The 24,966-nt window shown below is 36.2% G+C and overlaps 1 protein-coding gene across 2 annotated transcripts; it reads right to left on the reverse strand.

The window, feature by feature from the left end:
- Positions 1-18,125: 18,125 nt before the first annotated feature.
- LOC148881038 (uncharacterized) lies at positions 18,126-24,073 on the reverse strand. Of its 2 annotated transcripts, none has more exons than XM_088963267.1 (8): positions 23,583-24,073; positions 21,856-23,116; positions 21,674-21,764; positions 21,378-21,535; positions 21,223-21,274; positions 20,039-20,118; positions 19,837-19,930; positions 18,126-19,700 (listed from the first exon to the last, which is right to left on the reverse strand). In XM_088963267.1, exons 2-8 carry the CDS (start codon positions 23,041-23,043, stop codon positions 19,111-19,113), a joined length of 2,253 nt encoding a protein of 750 aa, XP_088819393.1. In that variant the 5' UTR covers positions 23,044-23,116; positions 23,583-24,073; the 3' UTR covers positions 18,126-19,110. The 2 variants fall into 2 exon arrangements, with proteins under 2 accessions (XP_088819393.1, XP_088819394.1); XM_088963268.1 differs by having other exon boundaries at positions 21,856-23,125; positions 23,583-23,892.
- Between the last annotated feature and the right edge of the window lie 893 nt (positions 24,074-24,966).

Below are 24,966 nucleotides of genomic sequence, written 5' to 3' on the forward strand. Positions count from 1 at the left end.
CTTTCTTTTTGTTATTCAGTTTTTCTAACAATTTAATTTCTTCAATTTTTTTTTTTATTTTGGTTTGATTTAATTTCTATTTCTCTTTGTCTTTTGCAAATCTGAATTCGCCCAGTTCAAGGCTAAGGTGTCTCAAGGGTTCGAGGGCTGAATGGAGGAGGAACGGCTTGCAATTTGTCTTCCAGAAAAGCTACCACCACTGCATTTGAATTTTAGCATATTTTTATTTATTTTCTTGTTCATTTCAGTTTTATTTAATTTCTGAATTTAATTTCTTGTCATTTTCAATTCTGAATATTTAATTTCAGCTTTAATAAATTTTATTTTCTTATTTTCTGTAAATCCCAAATCCGTTTTCTTTTTCTTATTTGTCCATAACAAAATAACAATTTTTAACCTTGCTTCCCTGAGGATTCAACCCCTTGCTCACCACTAAACTACGTTCTTTATTTAATTTTGAGGATTGGAAAAATATAAATTATTAAACTGGTGTCCTGGGGTTTTGACAACGCGTCACGGGCGCACCACGTTTTTGGTGTCATTGCCGAGGAAGCAACGGATTGAAAATTTTTGTTTCTTTGTTTCGGATCCGTTTACATTATTTCTTTATTTTGTTAGTTTTCCGAGCTTTGGAAATAAAACTCTCAAAATTTTTCTTTGCTTTTGTAGGATGTAGCAACTGAAGGTGGAGTGTCGGAACACTACCGAACCGCACACAAAAAAAAAAGAAAAATATTGGGTAGCGATTCAGGTGTGATCATCCCAACTTATTTCTGATTTTTCTTTTTATTTTCAAATTTATCTTCATAGATTAGTGTTTTTGAATCTTTGGTTATTTATTTTTATTTTTATTTCTTAATATATTTGGCTATATTTTTTTTTAGGATTTTTTTTTCTTATGCTTCGTCTTTAGATCTAATTAGTTATTTAAATGAGTAATTAAATGTTAATTAGGAAATTATTCAAAATTTCAAATTTGAGTTTAAATTTCAAATTTTGAATTTTAATTTGAATCTGAATTTTAATTTGAATCTCAAAATTTTAAAATTTAAATTTTGAATTTTGAATTTCAAAAAAAATAATATTTTAAAATTTTCTAGCATGTAGGGTTTGATATGTTCTAGAGCATGCATCATATAAGATTATTTAATTGCTGAAATCATCTTGTTAGTTGTTAATATGTTAGGGTTTTTCATTTTTTTTATTGCTCTCTTTGTTGAATTAATTTGTTTTATTATTTTATTGCTTTATTGCATATTAGAGATAACTGTTCATGCATTGTAATTAGTTGCAATTATTTTGTTTATTGTGTATTTTCATTATTCCATTTAAGGGAAATCCAATTTAAATAAGATAAGGTGGGGATTTCATCACCCTTCCTTGGCCCCAAAACCACCACCCTTTCACGTGCGGTTCACCCTAAATCTTAATTTAAAATTTGGATAGCAAGATCCTTTAGGAGGCCCCACACATTTGGTTTAAAAGTGTGCTGAATTTTAGGGAAGCTTGTAATTACTTTCCATAACCAGTGGTTGGTGTCTAAGGAAAGAAGTTAACCGATTAATCCTAAGCGGGTTTTGTGGTTACTTAATTAGGTCCTTACAAGAGCAAGGGGAGCCTTCTACATTCCCACCTCTTACCTGGCTAACCAAAGGAAGTGGTGTAATTCCATGTGAACCTAAGAGGATTCACATTGGTTGAAATGCTTACACTTTTTTAATTCAAATTTGAATTTAAATTTTAGGAATTTAAATTTTAGGAATTTAAATTTCAAATTTCAAATAAAAAAGGAGAAAAACAAAATTTTAAAAATTCAAATTTGAGTTTAAATTTCAAAATCTAAATTTGAAATTAAAATTAAAATTTCAATTTTCAAATTTCAAAAAAGAAGAAAAATGGACTTTTGAGTTGTATGTTAGGAAGGAGATCTCTAAGGAGAGAAATAGTAGAACCCATACCTGAGATAGAGAGATACCTCCATCACCAGCAATGCAACCAAATGGCTAGGATTGATGATGAACAGTTCAGAAAGCTGAAGGAGTATTTAACTCTAACCCAGTATAACCCTTCATCATGCATAAAGTTGTCGGATACCCAAGCCTTGTAGTACGAGATTAAATCAAGCACAATCCAGATGCTCCCCTCTTTCTACGGAAACTCGAGTGAGGACCCATACAAACATATATATGAATTTCTAGAAATTTGTTCCACTGTAAGGATCCAAAACTATAATGACAATGCCCTTAGATTAACTCTTTTCCCCTTCTCCTTGAAAGACAAGGCCAAGCACTAGTTGGGAACTATAGGGAGACTTATTAGAATTTGGGTAGAAATGCAACAAGAATTCTTTAGAAAGTTCTACCCTATAGGACGAACCAACACCATGAGAAGAGCCATCACTAGATTCAACCAAACATCGGGTGAACAAATTCGCGAGTCTTGGTAGAGAATGAAAGAGTTGTTAAGAAAGTGCCCACACCATGGCCAATCCAAGTGGCAAATTGTCTAAGCCTTCTATGAAGGTTTAACTGATCAATACAGGCAAATGGTAGATGCATCCTATGGGGGGCAATTGTGAGTAAAAGTGAGGATGAAGCGATGCTCTTTTCGAAACATTGAGTGAAAAATCCATCAACAATGCATCATTATATTCCTATGAGAGGTTGGTGGGACCCTCAAAGAGGGCAGGGTTCTACAAAGTAAGGAATAGTATAGAGCTTGATGCAAGAATGGACCTAAATGCAATCTCTAGAAAATTGGACAAGGTAGATATTCTAGCCAAAAAGCTTGATCAATTCTTCACCTATAACCAGCAACCCATACCTTATCCTGAAGTTTTTTCCATTTGTGCCAACCCGACCCACCAAGTTGATGATTGTCCAACGGCGGCCCAGTTTCCGCTGTTTATCCAAGAATAGGTTCAAGCAGCCCAAAGTTTATCGAGGACTAATAATTACCCATTTTCAAATACTTACAACCCTGGGTGGAGAAATCACCCTAACTTTTCTTGGAGGACACATCAACCTAACACATAGTCCCAACAGTACCATCCGTCTAACTCCATGGCCCAACAATTTCAGAAGCCACAAGTGCAGAGCCAATTCCAGTAGACTTGCCCTAAGAACCAGCCGGTCCAACCTTATCAGGTTTACCCACAACTTCCTCAAACCAATATAGTTGATGACAAATTGATGCAACTTCAGTAGCTGATTCTAACTCAGTAGTAGTCCATTGCTAGATTAGAGAGCCAAATAGGACAGCTAGTCAAAGCCAATGTGAGGAGAGAAGTAAGACAACTACTGAGTCAACCAGTTGTGAATCATAGAAATCAGCCACTGGGTTTTCCTCCACAGTAGATTCAACCACCTCCTAAGAACCCTCAGTTTGAAAATGCCATGGCTATTACGACATTAAGGAGTGAGAGGATTTTAGAGGACCCGTATGAGAAAAAGAAATTTGAAAACATCAATGAAGAAGAAAATGAGCAAGAAGACCATAAGTTGTGAAAGAAAAAGGAAAGGAAAATTTAGAAGAAAAATCTATAGTGAAGCGACTTGTAGTTCCCTTTCCAACCGGACTCACAGCCAGGTTGTTGCGAAAGACGAAAGAGACTCACAACGAGGACACTAGGGAGTTATTCAAACAAGTCCATATTAACATCCCTCTCCTCGACGGGATCCAACATGTCCCAGCCTACGCCAAGTTCTTGAAATAGTTGTATACTCAAAAGAGAGAGCCACAATCAGCCCCACAAAAAGTGATGCTCTCGGCAGATATTAGTGCAATTCTCCTAAACCAATTCCCCCGAAAAATGAAAGACCCTATTGCTCCTCTAATAAGTTGTGTCATTTCTGGAATCACTTTCGATCAGGCCCTATTGGATCTTGGGGTCAATGTAAATCTACTCCCCTTTATTATTTATGAAAAGTTCAAGATTGGCAAGTTAAAACCTACCCCGGTGATTCTGCAACTCACTAATTGATCAATCAAGACTCCTCGAGGTGTTATTGAGGACGTCATTGTCAGAGTAGAGGATTGTTACTTCCCAGTGGATTTTATCATCCTATACATGACCCCAACTGAGGAACTGAACCATAACCCGATAATCTTAGGACGTTCGTTTCTAGCAACTACCAATGCAAACATCAACTGTAAATCGGGAGAAATGGACATTTCATTTGGGGAGCTGAAAGTCTGATTAAATATATTTAGTACTACTAAGTATCCAAACCTAGGGGAAGATGGGTTCAAAGTAGATGTAGTGGACAACCTTGTAGATGCCCTGTCTACCCTTTGATTAGCCTAATCTGAGCCCTGTTTGTGTAAAGAAGAAAGCGAGTTTGGAAGTGTAGATGTGAGAAGTGAATGAATGTGTCTGGCTGAAGACGTTAAACTTAGCACTGGTTGGGAGGTAACCCAAAATTTTTAAAAGAATGAATGATGTCCAACTAAAGACAGAAAACTTAGCACTGGTTGGGAGGCAACCCGATGAAGTTTTATTTTATTTGCCTTGTTAGAGTTTGTCTTTCTTTTTGAATAAGTTTTAGAATTCAGTTGGCAAATCCTAAACCCCTATTAAATCCTTACCTCTTGATTGTTCCCTTTGGCTCAAGTCCTTTTGCATCATTCCAGTCATGCCATTGGGGACAGTGGCATTTAAGTTGGGGGTGAGAAAAGAGAGAAATTTTTGAAAATTTGAGAGAAAAATTAAAAAAAAAAAATAGAGAAGTTAAGCCTTTAAATATGTAGAACTAAAATTTCACTAAAAATTTTAAAAAATTTTTCCATTAAAAGAGATTCCTAAACAGAAAAAGTTGAGAAAACTGATAAAAGAATATTGAATTTTGTAGAAATTGGTAGCAAGTGACAAGAGTTAAATTGGTCTTGTTTGAATGTTGTTGAAACCGTTTAGAAATTGAAAATACTCCCAAATTTTCCCCTGTAAAGATAAGAAGAGAAAGATTGAGAACCCAAGACCGCATCTCGCCTAACACCAATTAACGGCCTATCCTTAGCCACTAAGACAACATTTCTTTCATGTCAATAACTGGAATAAATTAACTTTTATCACTTAATATTCACATAAAATCTCAACAACCAAAATACATTTATCTTCAACAACTCCAGTTACAAATTAAAAAGAATAATATTCAAAATTAATATTTTATAAACCAATAGGATAAAAAATCAACCAAATCCACATTTATATCAAAAAGTTGATTTTTAATTCAAAGAAATTTTAAAATATAAATAATAGAATAATTATTTTAATACTTAAAATTTACTAATTTGCGCATGATATATATCTCAAATTTTTTATAAATTATTAATTAATATTTTAATTTGCATTAAATAACCATGTATTTATTATTTACAAAAATAAAAATATTATTTATAAAATATTTAAAAATGTAATATAAATTCAACCTATCAAATCCACTAATCTATATTAAAAATTTATTTTTTTATTTTAGAAATTTATAAAAATAAAAATATTAATAATGAAATAACTATTGTAGTAATTAAAATTTGTTAATTTTCATATAATATATATCTTCGAAATTTAAATAGATTCGATATATTTTAAGTTAGGATTATATATTTTTGTAATTATCAATTAATTTTGATTTCTTATATATTTATACATTATTTGTAGTTATTTTGACATTAAACCTATTGTTAGTAATATATTTATGGAATTAATATTCATTTTCCTAGCATATCCAAGTGTCTTTATGTTTTTCGTCCATATCCATGCGTTTTCAAAGCGTATCCGTATCCGAGTTATATCCGATATGATACCCGATACCGATACTTTAATCCTTGCCCTGTAAAGATAAGAAGAGAGATTGAATGGAATGCCAAAGACACTTACCCGATACTTTAATCCTTGCACTGTGGACTACCCTGAAAAATGATGAATTTTACACACAGCAACAAAAAAAAAAGAGAATAAAAGGTCAATGGACACCCTAAACTTAGAAACCGGATTTCTTCACCAAAGTTAAGTGTCGAGATTCATGTCAAACAAGAAATGGAATGCCAAAGACACTTACCTAACACTTAGTAACTGGGTCACTAGGTCTCTTCATGTAAGTCAAGTGTCAAGATTCGTGTCAAATAGTGGAAGGTATCAATAAAAATGTGTGTGCATATCAAGTTTAGGGGTAGAAATCCACTATCAGAAATGATAAGAAGAATACGTGCCTGATTTTAAAAATCAATCTCAGCTTATCGAGATAGACTGTAAATGAAAGGGTATGTAAGATTTTTAAGCCAAGTTTTTGTAGTGTTCAAAGTAGGACGATTTTATCCCTTAAACCTAATACTAATCTATACAAAGTTTGAGAATTTTGGAATTAGGATACTTGGCTAATTTTGTCAAGGATGATGTTGCAATGGGAATGATCTCTTTACTTAATGTAATTCTAAGGCTGCATTGCTAAGGGACTAGCAATGGTTAAGTTGGGGGGTGTGATAACTTTGTATTTTGATGCCTTAAGGGCATCATTTTAGGGGTATTTAAGATCTTAGACTGACTAATTTGTACCATTTTTTTAGTTAAATTCAATGTTGTGACCTCTGAAGGTCCCTGTGCAAATTCTAGGTAAAAACTAGGAAATTTGCTAAGTTTTTTATAGATTTTGGGAAGCTAGTGAGAATTTCAGTTGAGAGATGAGGTGTTTCTGTGAAAAACTGAGCATAGGAGGGTGCCTCCTATCTGCTAAACCCATAAAGGTGCCCCTCCTATTGTATTAGCATATTCGCCTCTCCTTAGCAAACCCTAGGGTGCCACCAACTCCTTTTAATCTCCACCCGTCAACCCTAGGCACCCAAATCTCCACCATTCAATCCTAGGAGCTTAAATCCCATCCCTCCATACTTCTAGGCGCCCTCTCCTTTTCACTCTAGCCATAGGATCCCTCTAGTTTGGTCCTAACCCTCCACTCCTAAACCCTAGGGGCGCCCATTTTCTGCATAAACCCACTAGCCACCCCTCCCTTTCTCTCTAATCCCAGTTTTGTCTACCCTTCTCTATAAAAAGGACCCCAAGGGCCATGGGGAAGGGGTTGGTTAGCCCAGTTCACAAGGCAAAGGCTTCTTGAGGGGTTCAAGGGTTACAGGAAGGAGGACACCTAGTTCTTGTTAGGAGGGGTTCCTGTAAGCAGTTCGTCCAACCTGCAAATGCCGCCACTGGAGCTGATCCACCATTTTTATTTTGTTTTATTTTCTTTCTTTTTGTTATTCAGTTTTTCTAGCAATTTAATTTCTGTAATTTTTTACTTTGGTTTGATTTAATTTTTGTTTCTCTTTGTCTTTTGCAGATCTGAATTTGCCTAGTTCAAGGCTAAGGTGTCTCAAAGGGTTCGAGGGTTGAACGGAGGAGGAACAGTTTGCAGTTTATCTTCCAAGAAAGCTACCGCCACTGGATCCGAATTTCAGCATATTTTTATTTATTTTATTGTTAATTTCAGTTTTATTTAATTTTTGAATTTTTCTTGTCTTTGTCAATAATGAATATTTAATTTCAGCTTTAATAAATTTTATTTTCTTATTTTCTGCAAATCCCAAATCTGTTTTCTTTTTCTTATTTGTCCGGAACAAAATAATAATTTTTAGCCTTGCCTCCCTGAGGATTTGACCCCTTCCTCACCACTAAACTATGTTCTTTATTTAGTTTTGAAGATTGAAAAAATATAAATTATTAAACTGGTGTCCCGGGTGTTTGACGACACATCCTAGGCACACTACCAGTTCCGTCTATATCTCTCCATTATGATAGCTATGTAGCAATAACTAGAGACAAGAACAAAACTTACAACGGTAAAAGGAGGCATAACCTAGTAAGATAATACCTCAGCAAATGTACACACTCTAGATTTTGTGAGGTCTAAAAAGAACCTTGCAGATTCATTAACCAAACTGTATTTTGTGAGGCATAACCCGGTTCCATCTATATCTCTCCATTGTGATAGTTAAGTAGCAATAGCCAAAGACAAGAACAAAACTTACAATAGTAAAAGGAATCATATCCGCCTAAGGCATAACCTAGTAAGATAATACCTCATAAAATATGAAATTACACCAGATTTTGTGAGGTCTGAAAAGAACCTTGCAGATTCATTAACCAAACCACAGACTTCTAAAGTGGTTTATGAGGCATCGGTAGGAATGGAGATGAAGCCTGTTACATAAGTCATTAGTGATGGACACCCAACTTATGTGAAAGATCCTTGGAATTAGGTTGAATGAGTAAAAAAGAGTCGCTAGATAACTTGGGAAAGCACTATCATTTTGTGCTCCATTTCAAATGCCGAAGTAAGATAGTGCTCACTGCAGTTTGAGGAGGTTAAGCATAAGGCTCTTAATCAGTTAAGAATAATGTGTGCAGTGCACGCTAAATAATTGACCTAAGTGAGTGTAAAGTTTGGCCACTTCTAAGAGAGATCTAAGGGCTAACTCTTTAAAACACTAACAACTAAGTAACTAGTGAGTTGAGTTGGTTGGCAGGTTAGCTAGTTAAGAAAAAGAGGAAAGGTTGAAGGAGTCTGACTCCACTCGTACTCTATAACATAGTCTGTCATACCTAGTGTTGATTGAAGTCCAAAAGAGACATCACCATAAATACTTTTCTCATTGCGATGCTCAGATTGTTCGATCATCTTGTAATTTTGAATCTTGTGGGAGACTGTTGGAGGGAGATTCAAAATTTCAAGAATCTCTCCTCCCTCCCTTGTGTTCTTCGGGCTTTGCCTTTTCCTCTTCCCTCATTTAAATGCATGGGAAGACTCCTTGCCCCACATTGCTTGGCAAGGGAGTTGAGTTTGAGTATATCTATAGACTTGCTCTCTCTATGGGACCCATAGGAGGAAAGCACTATACGTGTATTGTGACGGGGGGGGTTGGGGGGTTTTTCACACGCGTGCGCCAAGCCAAGCCGGGTAGGGCGGGGCCAAGCCGGGTTGGGGTGTGGGCGTGGGTACATGTACGTGTATACGCACGCTACACCGAATCATTTTGGTTTTGACCGGTTTAAACAGTTTAACTTTTGAATTTAAAAATTTATTTTTAAATGTTTTATTCTTCCTTTTCATTTCTCTTCTTCTTTGTGTCTCTTTGAATAGGTGCACTGTTCTAAAGGGACATCTCTCTGAAAGGACACTTCTGTGTCCATTCGAGTGACTGAGAACACTTTATAAAAGGAGTGTTAGTCGAGCTAGATACACACACCAATTTACTCAACACAGTCTTTTCTTCTCTGTCAATCGTTCTTCTCTAAGCATCATTCTTTGTGGTTCGCGGAGGTCTGGTAAGAAAGTGCACGCTTACCAATGACCTGTGGGCTGTTTTATCTTGGCGACCAATTTGCAATCACCCAGCTGCACCATAGGGGCAAATGCGGTTTTAAGGAGAGTGACCAAGTGGCACGACTCAGCTCTCCTTCTCTCTGCAATTTCTCGGATTCATAATTCTGCAAGTTCTCAGTTTGGAAAGTGATTACCGATAAGTTCCATTCTGCCTTCTTTATTATTTTCCAACATCTACCTTAGGAGTTGAAGTAAAAGATGATGAGATATCAGATGATTTATCTATAGTATGATAAGCTTTAAATTGTCCTTTCTTAGGAGGCTGAGTGGGACATTCTACAACAGTATATCCCAATTTCTTGCAATAGGTACACAATTTCTTTTTTTTTCCTACAATTAGATGCCATATGATCAAATCTCTTGCACTCATAACATTGTATCTTTAAAAAATCTTTTTCTTGTTTTGCTTTGTAGTCAGGAAAATTGTATCTAAACCATGTTACTCTTACCATCAAGAGAGGACTGAATAAGAAGTTGGGTTTCCTCTATCAATAGCTCACCAAGAATAATATCCAAATCTGGTATTACTTCCCTAGTGAGAATATTTTACTTGATAGCTTCATAATCAAGTTGAAGGTGCATTAAAAAATGCATAACTTTCCTCTTGTCAAAATGTTTTTTCATTTCCTTCTTACAACATTTTGTGTATAAATCCCTAGATGAACCATCTCATATGTAGTCCAAAGATTTACAAAACTAGCATAGTACTTTTGAATTCTTTTTTCACCCTAAGAAAATGCCTAACTCAATCTGGTACTGGCTAGACATGTTTACCTATTGATAGACCCTCTCTAGTAGTGGTGTCAACAGTATTCGAAAATCCGATTTTGAATTCAAGATTCAACATAATCGAATTGAATTCGGATAATTTGAATATCTAATCTGTCAAATTTGGATATCTTATTCATACCGAATAGTTAATTGAATTCGAATTCAGATATGACCTGATTCGATTTGATAAATATCCGAATTTGACCGATTATTTGATTCTTATATATAATATATAAAATATTTAAATATCTTATATAATTTATATATAATAATTAAATTATATAGATAATGTATATATTTATATACTTTATATAAATAAAATATTTATTTTATATATTTATTAATTACCTAAAATAATTAATTAGTTGAATTTGAATTCAGATATTGCTTGATCCGATTCGAATTCAATCCATTTACACCCCTATTCTCTAGGTATTCAAACATGTTTGAGCAGTCTTGAGTCCCCTCATCGAAATAGTAACATCGACAGTAACAAATCCAAAAATCCAAAATACAACTTGTGAATTTCCTATCTTCTATTGCTTCAACCCCTTAGCATCATTAGCATTGGGAATAATTGTAGAACCATCAATATAACTCCACAAACCTTTCCCTTTAATAAGATATTAGAAGTGAAACTTCTAATGTGTATAGTTGATGCCATTGGATTTTCTAAAATTAAGAGAGAGGAGATAGAATCCCTTACAATTAATTAAGAAGAAATGTCTAAACCACTGAAAACAAGTCAAAAATTGCAGACATGGTTTAGAAATAGAAAGAAAACCTGATACTGCCCAAGTGAGATGAATAGAACACCTTCTACACTTGTTCAAACCTGATGAGACTTTTAGAATATGTTGAATAGGGTCAGGCAACGCACCCTCTAAAGTTTATCACGAACCAACATCTCCCAAGTCCCAAGAGAAATCTAATAAGCTGGTTTCACAGAACATAATATATTGGTTCTAGGGTTGATTAAAACAATCCTAAACTAATCTCAAATATAAAGAGAAACAAAAAGATTCGAAACTACCCAAAAGAAATCAGAGAACAATCTGTTATAATATCATGTTAACCTAGAAAGTGAGAGAGAGACAAGAGAGAATACAGAGAACAGCAAGCCTATTCGGTTGGTTTGTATCGGTGGACCCAACCTAGAAAGAAGAACTTTATACTAAAGGAAGTAAAAGTACAAGATTGCCCCAACTAATTACTTTTCATTTTGCCTTAAAAAAAAAATTACTTTTCCTTCTTGTTAGGAAACTGAACTTAATCACTCTTTAAAGAGCAATAGTCATTTTTAATACTAATCCATGTATTGCACGGGTCTCTTTCTAGTGGGTAATAATAATACTCCAAAAAACAAAGGATGTGCCAAAAAAAAATCAAGTAAAAGAAAGAGTACATACAGTTCAGTCCACTCCTGGATGGAGCTACTATTAATCTAATGATAGATGACCAGTAGGAGTAAAAAACTTTGGGGTTTTTACGGTTCAGTCCACTCCTGGATGGAGCTACTATTAATCTAGGGGTGGACTGAATCCTGCCATGAATTGATGTTAAATTCAAAGGTAGGATATAGTTTATAGGGATTTACTAATAGATTAGGAAGAGGCTGCAAATTCAATTTCTGAGGAGAATTATAGTCCAAAAATCCCCAAAACGCTTTTGCTCCTTTCAAATTATAGGTGCAATCCCTCTGGGCTCTGTATGGTGGAAGGTCACGTCTCTTTGTTTTTGTACAAATTATTTAAATGTTGGATGGGTGTGGTTTTAATTAACATCCAGTACAGTGTGTGAAAGTTTTCTACCCACAGTTAGCCAATTGAGGACAGGAAAGTCTTTTCAACGAATCAGTCACGTCTATATATATCCATGTGGCAATTAGCGGTTCCTCTTGTAATTAATATTCTAACTAGTTAATGACTACATATGAGATATGGGATGTGCAGTCACGTACATACATCCATTATTTTGATTCCCTATTCGATTTTTTTGATATATGATTTTCTATTTAATTTAGGAGATTATTAATTTGTAGTTAATGATCCACCTTATCTAAAAGAATGAAAACAGTGTGAAATCTTTATGATGAACCTTTTATTTGAATTAAAAAAATTAAATTATAGAAATTGATCATTATATGATATGGATCCTATACCATTAGTAGAACTTTAGATGAAGTGAACCCATTTTTTGGAAGGTGAAACTAATATTCTTATAATTGACATACAACTGTACAACATAACAGAAGCTAGAAGGGTGATGAAATAGGACTCTTATATTGAAAGACATCACAACCGAATGGAGAAATAGGATTCATGTAACCAACCAGCTCAATATAAATATAGTTGGGAATAATGATTTTGCTTGCTTTTCCTTTTTTGAGAGTGGAGGTAGGTCGGGAACCACGGGTATTTAGTGTAGTATGTGTTTTGGAAGTAGTTGAAACACAAAAATTAGCAAGGGTAGGGGTGGATTCGAGTCGAGCTGAGCCGAATAGTCTCAGGCTCGAGCTTGGTTTGAGATTATTCTATAAGGCTCGAGTTCGAACTCGGTTTGAGTCAGAACCTTGAGCTCGAGTTTGGTTCGAGTCAAGAGTTTATAAGCTCGAGCTCGGCTCAGCTTGTTTTATATTTTATAAAAATATTTTATTATATATTTTATTATAAAATATTTAGAAAAAAAAAACATTTTATAAAAATAAAATTTATATATAAAAATTTTAAAAATATAATAATTAATAATTATAATATTTTTATTATATATATTAATTTCTATAATTTTATTATTATATATATATATATATATATATTTTGTTATAATAATTAAAATTTTAAGAATTATATATATATAACATTAACCATAAAATGTAGGGTTAATGTTTCCTCCATCAGCTACCAATTTGAATAAATGGTACATGGTTCATGGTTGGCATCCTACATGGCAGTGTAGAGATGTATTCTGGTATTCTTTTAGCAGATAAAGGCAACTTTTTGTCTTTAATATTAAAAAGAAATAATATTTTTATATAATAACTAAAATAGGGTAAATTTTTTAAAAAATATCAAGAAAGGGCACTACTCATCTTCCTCCTCTCGCTTTGTATTCGTGGGAGGTTAAAGTCGTCAGCAACAACTATGCCCGCGAATGAAACAATGGAAACCTAAAACAACAGTGGACAATCAGTGTTGTTACATAGTATCGCTCCCTCCCTTCCTTATCAAAAACCAACAACAACAGTGGCATTCGTCTCTAAGAAGTGAGAACTCAAAAGCAAAGCTCTACGGCCATGGCGAACGAGAAAACAGAAACCCGAAACAATGCTATGCTGGCAAGGTAGTTCCAATGTCCCTTTCTCCGCCTCCGAGATCTTAGCACGTGTCCTCCCAACCGGCGATCTCAAAAACCTCCAGCGCATCCTTCAAATGGTCACCAGCTACAACGTCTTCTTGGAGCACATCGTCGACGACTCCTTGGAGCACAAGTACTCCTTGATGGAGATTGGAAAAACCCTAGTCACCAACGAGGAGGGTCTATTGTACGTTGCGTACGTTCTACAGCACCACCAAGACGCACTGGTGAAGGCATAGCCCATCTTGCACGAGGTGGTGGTGGACCCAAAAGAGGAGTTGTTTGTGAAGGCGAACAGTGAGCCAATGTACTCGTACTACAGAGACAAGCCAGAGATGACCAAGCTAATGCAGAAGGCCATGTCGGGGTATCTATGCCGTTCATGTCGTTCATGAAGGCGATATTGGAGGGCTACAATGGGTTCAAAGGGGTGGAGCGTTGGAATGTTAGGATCATTCGCATGAATAGAGCAGAGGAGGAAGATGAACAACAATGTCCTTTCTTGATATTTTTTTTCAAAAAATTTACTCTATTTTAGTTATTATATAAAAATATTACTTTTTATTTGCTTCTAGAAGTATTAGATCTAGGTCTGATCATTTTCATCTTGGCCCAAGCCAACCTGGAAGTTTCTGGGCTTAGGCCTAGGATTTTGTGTTCAGGCCTGGCTTGGTCTTGACTTGCATCAGGCCCAGAAATTTTGGGGCTGGGCTTAGGCCCAAAAGCTTCAATCCTGGCCTGTCCAGCCCAGCCTGCAAGATATTTTAATATACTCTATAATATTGCATAGGGTAAATTACAAATAGGTACCCTGTACTTTGGGGTAGTAACCAATAGGTACCCTGAACTTTCAATTGCAACATTTGAATATCCTGAACTCTCAAAAATAGACACTTGGGTCCATCTGTTAGTATTCCGTCAATTAAACATTACATAATACTAAAAATACCCCTCTCAGGTAACCGAATGTTTCCCACGATGACGTTCTCACATGACAATAAATAATACATTCAAATTTCGGAAGATGGCATTCTTTGCTGATGATTTTACTCCACAAAATGATTTAAAATGCACGATATGGATATTTTTGGTATTATATAACGTTAACTGGCAGAATATTAACGGATGGACCCAAGTGTCTATTTTTTAGAGTTTAGGATACCTAAGTGTTACAATTAAAAGTCAGGGTACCTATCTGTAATTTACCCTATTGTATAAGTATAACATCTATCAAATTTGACAAATCATTGAATCAACACTCGAATCAATCATGTAAGAGAGAACGGCTTATTCTCTAGAGTTGCTTAGCCTTTAGCCTTTTATAGAGCCATAGAGGAAGGCAAGACTTTCACTCTAATACTCAGGTCACTGTTCCTTGTCCCACATTGTTCAAGTATTGGTAGGCGGACAACCATGTTGAGGCCCATAAAGTATGCCATTGGCTCAAAGTCAAGCCAAGCTTGGTGTAGCCGAGATATGAATATTTTAAATTACTTCTTTTTATCATTTGATGTCATAGGCCCGGAATCAAGGCCCATATGACCATTGGATGAAGATGAGTTTAGTAAGGTGGTGCAACTATCACATTAAATATAAAACATTATAGGTAACAATCCCAATACCAAACAAAATACTGCATAAAAAACACATCTTTTATTGGTACTTATGTCGAAATGGCTTCCACATTACAGAGCACATGAAATGTCATTGCTTCTCTAAATGTTTTGAGCCTGAAATGGCAATGGTAGCAAACACAACCTTGGTCTTCCATTAAGATTTACCACGTGGATGGTGGGTTAGTGGTCATAAAATGGTTTTACGAGTATTATAAGAATTGAGATCGATTTGGGAAACAACTCATAGATAAATCGAATTGCATGCCAACCCTTCATGGTGATTTCACCTGTAATTCGGGGTATAAGTTGATTGTTTGTTCTCGGCTTAGTTCTTCATCTTTGGCCGAGTTCAGCTTCAGTTGGGGCAAAGCCAATTCGAGCTCCCTCTATTGCCTTGCATTGAGAATATCTCTGTAATTGTGTTCTTTATTTCATGGGGAGATATTCCCAATGCAAAGGTGAAAAATGCTGTTAGAACGGTGTAGGCACAGCTTTGTCCTGATAGAAGCCGATCTCCCTTTGGCCTGGGCTTACACGTGAAAAGTTGTGGAGCCTAATATTAGAGCGTTGCATTTTAAGAGCATATGACATAATATTAGAGCGTTCTCATGCTGCCAGATGTAGATGGCCAACACATTGATTTCTAAGAGCTCTGTAATGTCATGATACATTTGGTAAGAAAGAAATAGAGAGTCGTCTTTGAGAGGAAAATCTTTAATCCTCACTCAGTTATCCGTGCTGCCCCAACCCCAAATCTCTTCAACAGACCCAGGTGCTGAGAAGTGAGAGAGATCAAATAACATGCCCGGCATATTCAGTAACCCATCACATCTGTATCATCAAAGTTGACGTTGATGGATCGAATAGGGATAATGCAGCTTGGGGTGGAAGTGGAAACTTTAATTCGAGAACATCAAGGTGATTTTATTGCAGGAAGAACAAACAATGCACACACCACCCACACCCCCTTGCGACAGTGATTCAAGTGCTCCTAGGCCTGAGCCTGGGCCTAGGCCTAGGCCTAGCCCAGCACAAATACGGTAATTGAACACACACCACAGCAATGCTGTGCTTTCTTTCCATCAACAATCTAGAGTGCCGACGTATTGTCTACACCTATAACCTATTGTGCTTGTAGGCTTGTAGCTAAAGCTAGGATTGAAAACTAAATGCCCAAATCCAAGGTCCAATGTCAAACCATTGAATATGGACTTCTTTTAGGTGCCATAGTATCAGTGCAGAACCCAATAATATCACCGGCTGGACGTCTTTGCCTTCGAAGGTATATATATATTTAAAGTATATACCTTCAGTCTAATATAAACATTCATTGGCTCAGATTAGCTGGTTAACACAAAATATGGACCAACTTAGAGGTGTCATGAGCTGACGTGGCATCTGTTTTTGTTCTAAAAATAAAATCATGCACATTGGCAAACACCCCCTTAATAAGGAGGGGAGAGGATTAGCTGAACTGAACACAAAAACACACACCCGGCTGAATAACCTATCACTAAGGTTCAAAGTATCAGAAATGCAAGGTGTATTGGAAAGGTAATTTTAAGAGACGTATCAAGATACGCTTTGGAAACGTATAGATACGGATGAAAAATCAAAATATGCATGGATAAACTAAAAAATCCAAAAAATATGAACAATAATAAAAATGTGTTTTATGTGATTATAACTAATTTATTTAAACATAAAAAATCATTCTTTAATAATTTATATGAAATATTAGGATATAATTAGAAACCATTAAAAAATAATAGAACTAAAATGTATGTGTATATATATTAATATTTATTAGTTAATATTTTTTTGAAATCATTTATTAGTTAATATTTATTATATATAGATTTAAACAACATTTATTATGTATACAAGTTAATATATTCCTTAATTTTTAATAAATAAATTTTAACTTGTATCCATCTTATTATTATATAAATATTAATAATCAAATTTATAGCATTTGTTGTGAAATCCACAAGGCAAGAAAAGTCCATTTAAATATAAAAAGACATGTTTTAATAAGTAATTGAGGTTGGCATAATGGTTAATAAATTAGTGTTGCAAGCAAACGACTTGGGTTCAAAACTTCTTACCTTTGGTTTGTGATTTTTAACAAGTTATTTAACTTAAATAACATTTAATGACATATTAAATGCTATAATTAAAGGTAACTTAAACGTGCATTTAATTAAATTATATTAGCATTTAATGACGTCTCAGACTTTAAGGCTTAATTAAAATTGATATTAATGAGAAGATATAAATTAAATTTAAAAAGGAGAGGAAAGTTAAATTCAGCTTATACATAATGCATATCGGCCCGTTTCGGGTATACATCGGCACGTTTCGAATTGTATCGGCCGATATATACCCGAAACGAACCGATACAAATCCGTTACGGACCTGTATCGGTTCGATACGGACGAAAAAATACGAAACCATTTAATTAGACATATTCCATGTATCGGAACTCTTCCGAAACGATACGTATCGGCAGATACGTTACGAAATTTAAAACCTTGCCTACCACGGTTGAACACGCGAGTGTTGAGCACGCACTGGCGTGTTCAACCGTGATAGGTAGACTGGTGATTTTGTCTCCAGCTCAGTTCAAATCAGCCCCCATGAGATTGCCCCCCACAGCACATCTCCGCTGTGTATTGAGAGCATCTCCCGATGATGACATCATTATTTCTGGGATTATCATCGGGAGATGTTTCCAATACACGGTGGGGATGTGATGTGGGATGTTGTGGGGGGCTGATTTGGTATCTGAATACAGAGAGCCTGGGATTTTGCAACGAGAGAAGGGTGCGGGGGGTTGGAATAACTTTTGGAAGACAGCACTACCAACAGAACGAGTGGTAGCATTCATCATTTGTATTTTTTTTTTCTTTTGAGATCCCAACACTCCAATATAGATTACATATGCAACCGCAACATGGCACATTATCATGAAAATAGTTAACAGAAACTTTCCTTCTGTACGTGAACTATGACATCATGTAACAAACACTAGTATTCAAGATCATCCAAATTGGAAATAAATCAACAAAATAGCATGTAGAATTTCATTAGTGAGAGTGAACGAGGATATACCTGCAATCCATTATAGGAGGGCCCTAGTAGCTTAAAGGTCTCTCAGATCCAATAGATGATCATCCTCAAGGACCAGAAGCTATGGTGCATGACAATAGCTTTGAACTTTCAGCCCAGACTAAACATGGGGTTCCTTCGGTTGAAATCATGAATCCATTCACTTGAAAATTACCTACTACACATAAAGCTCATCAAGGAGATTCATTACATCCTTCAGAGGCACATAACTGGATCATTCAGGACAACCAACAGATTGAAAGGTGAACCCCCCCCCCCCCACTAAGTCATGAGAAAAAGATGTGCTGATTCGCTCAAGGCTCCACATGCACCTCAATTATATGCATAAATATCTCAGTATACCCTCACATAACCCTGGATTTCTTTGATAAGCAGGTAACCATCAACTTCTCACAAAAAAAAAATTAAAGAATCGTATAATTCAGCTGGATATCCAAAATCCAGATAAACAAACTCCAGCCAATCGTTCATGCAGGGCTAGATTGTAGTGGTAGTACACAACCACTTGTATGTTGTCATCTTTCATGATGTAATTTGATTATGATACAACTTCAAAATGTAAGAAGAGGGCCATCAGAGAACTGAGAACCCAGATTCTCAAACTTTATCCACACTGCACATGCTAAAAAATTAATGAATCTATACCTTCTGTAACAGTGGACACTGCTGAAACTCAGCCTTGTGGCCAATCCAACCAAAATCATATGCTTTAGGTCCCACATTCAGATTTAACAAGCTGCAAACCATATTCTTTGCATGGACCAGACCAACAAGATGTTGCCACATCCATTTCAACTTGAGGAACACTAAGCATGTTCAAATGCCCAATAATGATCATCTCTAAGACCATATTCTGAACCAGTTGCTTGTCAAAGACGAATAGGCAATCCATAATTATGGAATGATCGGATCCGCCCATCCCAGCCTGCAGTAACAATCACCAGACCCCATGCATGAGAACTGAGTGCACCCTGGCAAGATGCCTTTAGAAATTTATACTGAGATTTACACATTGTAGATGACACAGTCAATGAGCCCAATGTGGGAAGCTTTTCCTCTGGCCACGTTGCGGAACCCTTGGGTAAGGCCTCCGAGAATAACCCATGACTTGGAGAAAAATGATCAGGCGAAGACAGAGGCAACACATTATGTGAGTTCCCATCCAAGGGGTAATGTTGCCATTTGTTTCCTTGTCTACTTATTGCCGATTTTTCTGGAATTTGAAAGGTTGATTGAGTTTCCATTGTGGTTGACATAACACCACACCAAGGAATTGCAACAGATGCATTGTCAGAGATGAAGCGCTCACAAGACCAAATGCTTTTTGCTTGGGAAGGAGCAGGTCCATCCTCACTGATGAAGTCCCAGATATATATGTTAGAATCCTCACTTGCTGAAACAATATGCTTCCCATCGGATGTGAAAGATGCAGATATCTGACTTCCTGCATTCCGTAGGCCTGAGGACAGAAAGATAAATGTTAAGGAATACAAAAATGATTATGAGTGTCCAACACCATGGATTCAACAACAATCAAGATTGTAACAGGCAGCTCCAAAACTGCTAATGGCACAATATAGGAGTAGAACACCCACCCCTGTACTTGAAGATCACATCAAATCCATCAAGAATTCGGACTTGTGAATCAGCAGAAGTGACCATTAATTTGGTTGGATCACTTGGGGAAAACTGAAGAGCAGAAGATATAAAGCAACAGCAAATCATTAAATTTTTACAATTATCTAAAAAATAAAATGGTAGAGAACTCACAAGGAATACAACAAACGTGGGGACTACCTGAAAGCCAGTTATCCTCTTGCCAGGTGATTTCTTTTTACCCTGTAAACATATTTGCTTTACTAGTTGTAAGTGATTATCTGGTCCATTAAAGGGCATAAATGAGTTGGTTTTCTACAGGGAAGTCTTGCTAAAAAATAAAAAACAAACCAACAGGATAACACAAAAAATTAAGATAGACTTCAGCAACAAGCGGATTTCCTATTTCACCCAATCAGCATTACAGGAATGTATTTGATATTTTGATGGTAATGCAAAATTTTCAATTTATAATCCTCATGTATAGAATGGACATAATGACACCTTCATATAAAATCAGAGTTTTAAAAGATGTGCCTATACTCACAGGCAAGGTGCATTTTGTAACATGCATCTAACCTGAACCTAGGTGCACCTCACCTTTCTTGTTACCACGTGGGTGTTTGGTACCATGGCATTGCATCCATTCTATACAGAATATGAAGTTTTGCACCATGGATATTTGTGCTTCTTGCTTTGTTCCTTTTCAACCCGGAATGTTTAAGTGCTATCGTTTGCAAAAGAGGAGAATAACACATATGCTTCCACCCAGTCTTATAAATTTTTATTATTTCAGAATTATGGGAGAACTTGAGATGAATATATAGAATCCCAATAATTGGATGAAATCATAAGATTGGAATGTGGACACGAACTGATGCAGAGCTACTTATGCATCAAAATTTGCAAATAAACTAGAGACTGTGGGACGAGATTATATAGTCTTAATCATAAATATGTTAGTCCATTTCAGTTAGCCACCTGATTAGCATTATGCAAAGATATGAGGTGACACAGGATGTCAGAAAACCATGCAAAGATACCTTTCTCTGTTTGGTGCTTCAATGTGCTCACTTACAGAAATCGAAACATCACACTAAAACATTCCTCGATGATCTTAACTGCCTAGGCAGAAGTATCTATCAAACTGTATCCGAGGAGCAGGGGGATACAAAAAAGTAATATACCATGTATAATTTTGCAGCATAGAAAGAAAACAAATTATCAGTTCATAATACAATGGGTACAGAATGGGAATAAATTTTAGAAAATAATAAATGCTATCAGTGCAATACAATACAATCTTCAGAAGTAAATCACTATAAGTAACCACATGGTTGTTCTATCAGTTACAAAACAAAATATTGTTCTGGTACAAAGTGTACCTGATGCATCATAAAAGCGACAATTGCCTGTCATCGAGCCAACAATTCCTCCCTAAATGGATCAAGTGCACAGGTTGTTTAGTGATAACCCCTTTCTGACTTCTCATGTTGCACTTTCAATTAACCAAGATAATAAAGCATGGAAATTGACAAACCTGTCCATCAGGCTGATAACATACAGCAGTGACTATTTCTCGTACATCAGTCCAATCAACAACTTGACAATGTGGAATTTCCCAAATGCGTACCTTTCCATCTATTGAACCACTGATGAAGTATTTATCATTGACAGGGTTGAATTGAACGCATGTCACTGCACAATATAATAACCAACAAAACAGATAAATGAGAAAAGATCAAAACAGGAGAACATGAATAAACTGATCTTAACCAGTATGCCAACAAGGGGTAACTGCCAGTGAAAATCAAACAGAAGCCATCAAGAACACACCATAGTTATTATGGGAGAAAACCTTAAGGCAGTGGTGGCAACCCATTTGCCACAAGCGGACAGTTTTATCAACAGAGGATGACAGTAGATGCTGCACAAAGTATGAAGACAATGAGGTATTTCTGCATGGTCAAAAAAGGAAAAAAAAAAAGGAAATTAGTTGCCTCTAGATAATCACTAACCTTATTATTCGACCACGATAGATCCAAGACCTCACCACTATGCCCATGGAACTCGTGCAGAGGTTTCTCAGATAACCGAAAGATTCTTCGAGGTAAAACGACACAAACTGATTCTGACATTCTACCTATACTCTTAAGCTTAACCAATCTTTCTTTATCAGGAAAAAGAGGAGCTAATTCAGATGAACTATTCACCTTATACTTATAGTATACATACGAAGGATCAATATCTGCAATATCATCCTCATTTGTTCTCTCACATTCCATTACTTGCCAAACACGCACAACACCATCTTCACCAGCCGTTGCCAGAAACCATCCATCAAGACTGAATTTCATGGTCAATATTGAACCATCATGGGCCGGGATCTCTTGTCCCATATAAAGAGCAGAGAATTCCTTTGACCGCTTCCTATAAGGACGAACCCTAACTCTTCCAACCCTTGCTCCAAAAGACAAATCAGGATCCCTAGGCTCCAAATTACAACCTTTCTCTTTATCAAAAATGCAAGCCACAGCACCTAATCTCCTCAACCAGCCATTCTTTGCTCTCTTTATCATATGTGCGGAGTTGGTTGCTCCTGCAACTTCTTTACGCATGAAGTGCTGGGCCAGAGGGGATAACCCAAGATCCCTCTGAAACTCTTTTACAGCAACTACCTGATTTGAGCCCATTTCATTAAGCCTGCTCAGCATACCATCCCGCCCCAATTCATCCACGACAAACTCGGTACCAGCATCCAAGTTCTTGATCCTACAAATTAAATTTGCCTCAGACATTCCATCTTCTGACAACTCTGAAGCTTCATTAGACCAACAAGATATGGAAGAACGACTGGATGAGAACCGATCTTCAAAGCCAGAGTACCTCAGCACAGCCCCACTATTTTCTGTAATTCTATCCATCTCTACTTCAATGTTGCTGGTAGAGGGATGTCCACAGTCCTCCATGACAGTCCGATCTGAACTTAAGCCCGTCCATTTTAAGAACTTCTTACGGCGCTCGTGAATGCTTCCTGGGTTCTGAATCCAAACATCGTATAGGAAACTACCCGAGGCCAAACCAAGAAACCCGGGATTTGAATCAAAATTTTCCTGGCAATCCGAGCCGGAATCGGACAAGGACGTAAGGTCTTCCCGGGAGTCAAAGAATCTATCCTCTTCCTCTTCGCTGCAACTCCCCATCATTCTTCGAGTTCAACCCATGAATGCCTATTGCCTACCTTTAAAAGGCCATCTTTTTAAAACCATAGGCTATGTCCTAAATTCCCTCCAGGATAGAAGGGGCAAAAAAAGAAAAACACAATAATCAAGATTAGTCCACCATCATCGACCCATAAACTAAAAGAAGAAGAACAGAAAATAAACAATTAACACGGATCCTAATCCAAGTTAATTATGACAAGTCTACGATAACAAAAGAAATCACAATTCAGAATAAGGAAAATAATAGAAACCCTAGTTTGTAATACATCAATAATCTCAAACACTAAGTTCACACAAATCAAACCGCAGAGTAAACACAAAAAACGTATAACAAGATACAAAAATTAGATAATAGCTTTTGAACTAAAAAGGTATCAAAAGGAGAATTCAACAAATAGACAATCCTATCCAATAAACAACAAGATTTAATCATTTGAAGGGACTGAAATGATAATGAAAAAAAAAAAAAAGAAAGTTAAGGCCGAAAGGAAAATGAAAGGTAAATTCATTGTTGCCCTCACCTGGGCTTTCCATGAAATTTCCGTCAGACCCGAAAAATCCATTCATCTCGGCTTTCGGGGATTTCAGCTCTGCAAGTCTCTCTCTCGAAACCAAAGACAGATTAAAACTAAACAATTTAAAAAAGAACTATAAACCATAAAGAGTAAAAGACTTCGGTATACGTGAATAATAGACGGCCCGAGAAAAGAGATTGAGAGGGGAGGTGTTTTGTGCGTGCGTACAGTGCTCTGCGTTTGTTCTCTCTCTCTCTGTAACAATAAACGAAATCTCAACCAATTTCGGTTTTCTTTCCTCTTCTTCACCGACTCTGATGGACTCTTCTCTCTTTCTCTCTCTTATTCTGCTGTTACTGGTTTATTTACAGTTTTACCCCTGGGTCTTGAAACCAGATGAGCAGCAGGAGGCCACACGACCTCCCCTGACAACCGTGGCCGTTTTTAAAAAAACGGTGCCACGTCGGATTCACGTAGGCGTTTCAACAAACGCTCATGTGTTTCATTTTTCAGTTCAGCCAATTATTAAAAAATCGAGCATATTTCAAAAATCGGGACTCCACTGATGTATAAAATGTCAAATTTGACGGTAAACTATTTCCCCCAATGTTTAACTGATATGTATCTTATATGGTGCTTATCTGTCAGCATATAAGTGAAAAATGGTAATAAAAATTACCTTACCTAACAGTATAATTCACTGCCTACATGGCAAAAACGTTATTTTATGAAAAACGGATTTTAAAAGCATGGACATTTTCTTTTAAAAATCCATCTCAAAAAATACCCACGCTTTCAAACACTATCAAAATTACAAATTATTCTCATCTTGTATTATAAGTTGGTAACGCAGACCTGCAGACTGTATACGGAAAAAAGAGAGAGGGGTACAAAGTTGGATCTTATTCCCACCATAGCCTCTACTTCATTCCACTTCCACCTGACCTACGTAAACTTTACTCCACTACATACATAAACGAACATCCTTCATGCTGTTAGATTTACTAGAATACCTCCTATTTTGTATTTTTGTTTGACCACAAACATTCACGTTATAGTGTATGTAATACACTATTCCAGCCCGCGGGCGTGTAAAAAGGTATTTCAGTAAATATGGAAGAAGAGTAAATAAGTGAGAGTTAGGGGGTATTGGTGACACCTAAAGACACTAGTTAAGAGGGGTCAACGCCGGAAGTTGGACTCTGGCTTCTGCATATAATCCAATAATTTCTATATTGACGGCCATAATTCAACAATTAATTAGTCGTGAATTTCTGTTGCGTGAAGATGAATTAAAGTTGATTTTTGTCATTGAAATTGGAATTAATATTGTGATTAGATGATAACTGGAAGGGAGAGATTGAGACAAAAAATCTATGATACGGCCTAC

This window comes from Nelumbo lutea, chromosome 1 (genome assembly GCF_056320005.1).
Source record: "Nelumbo lutea isolate HS-2025 chromosome 1, American lotus-T2T, whole genome shotgun sequence".
In the NCBI taxonomy this organism is placed as follows: domain Eukaryota; kingdom Viridiplantae; phylum Streptophyta; class Magnoliopsida; order Proteales; family Nelumbonaceae; genus Nelumbo; species Nelumbo lutea.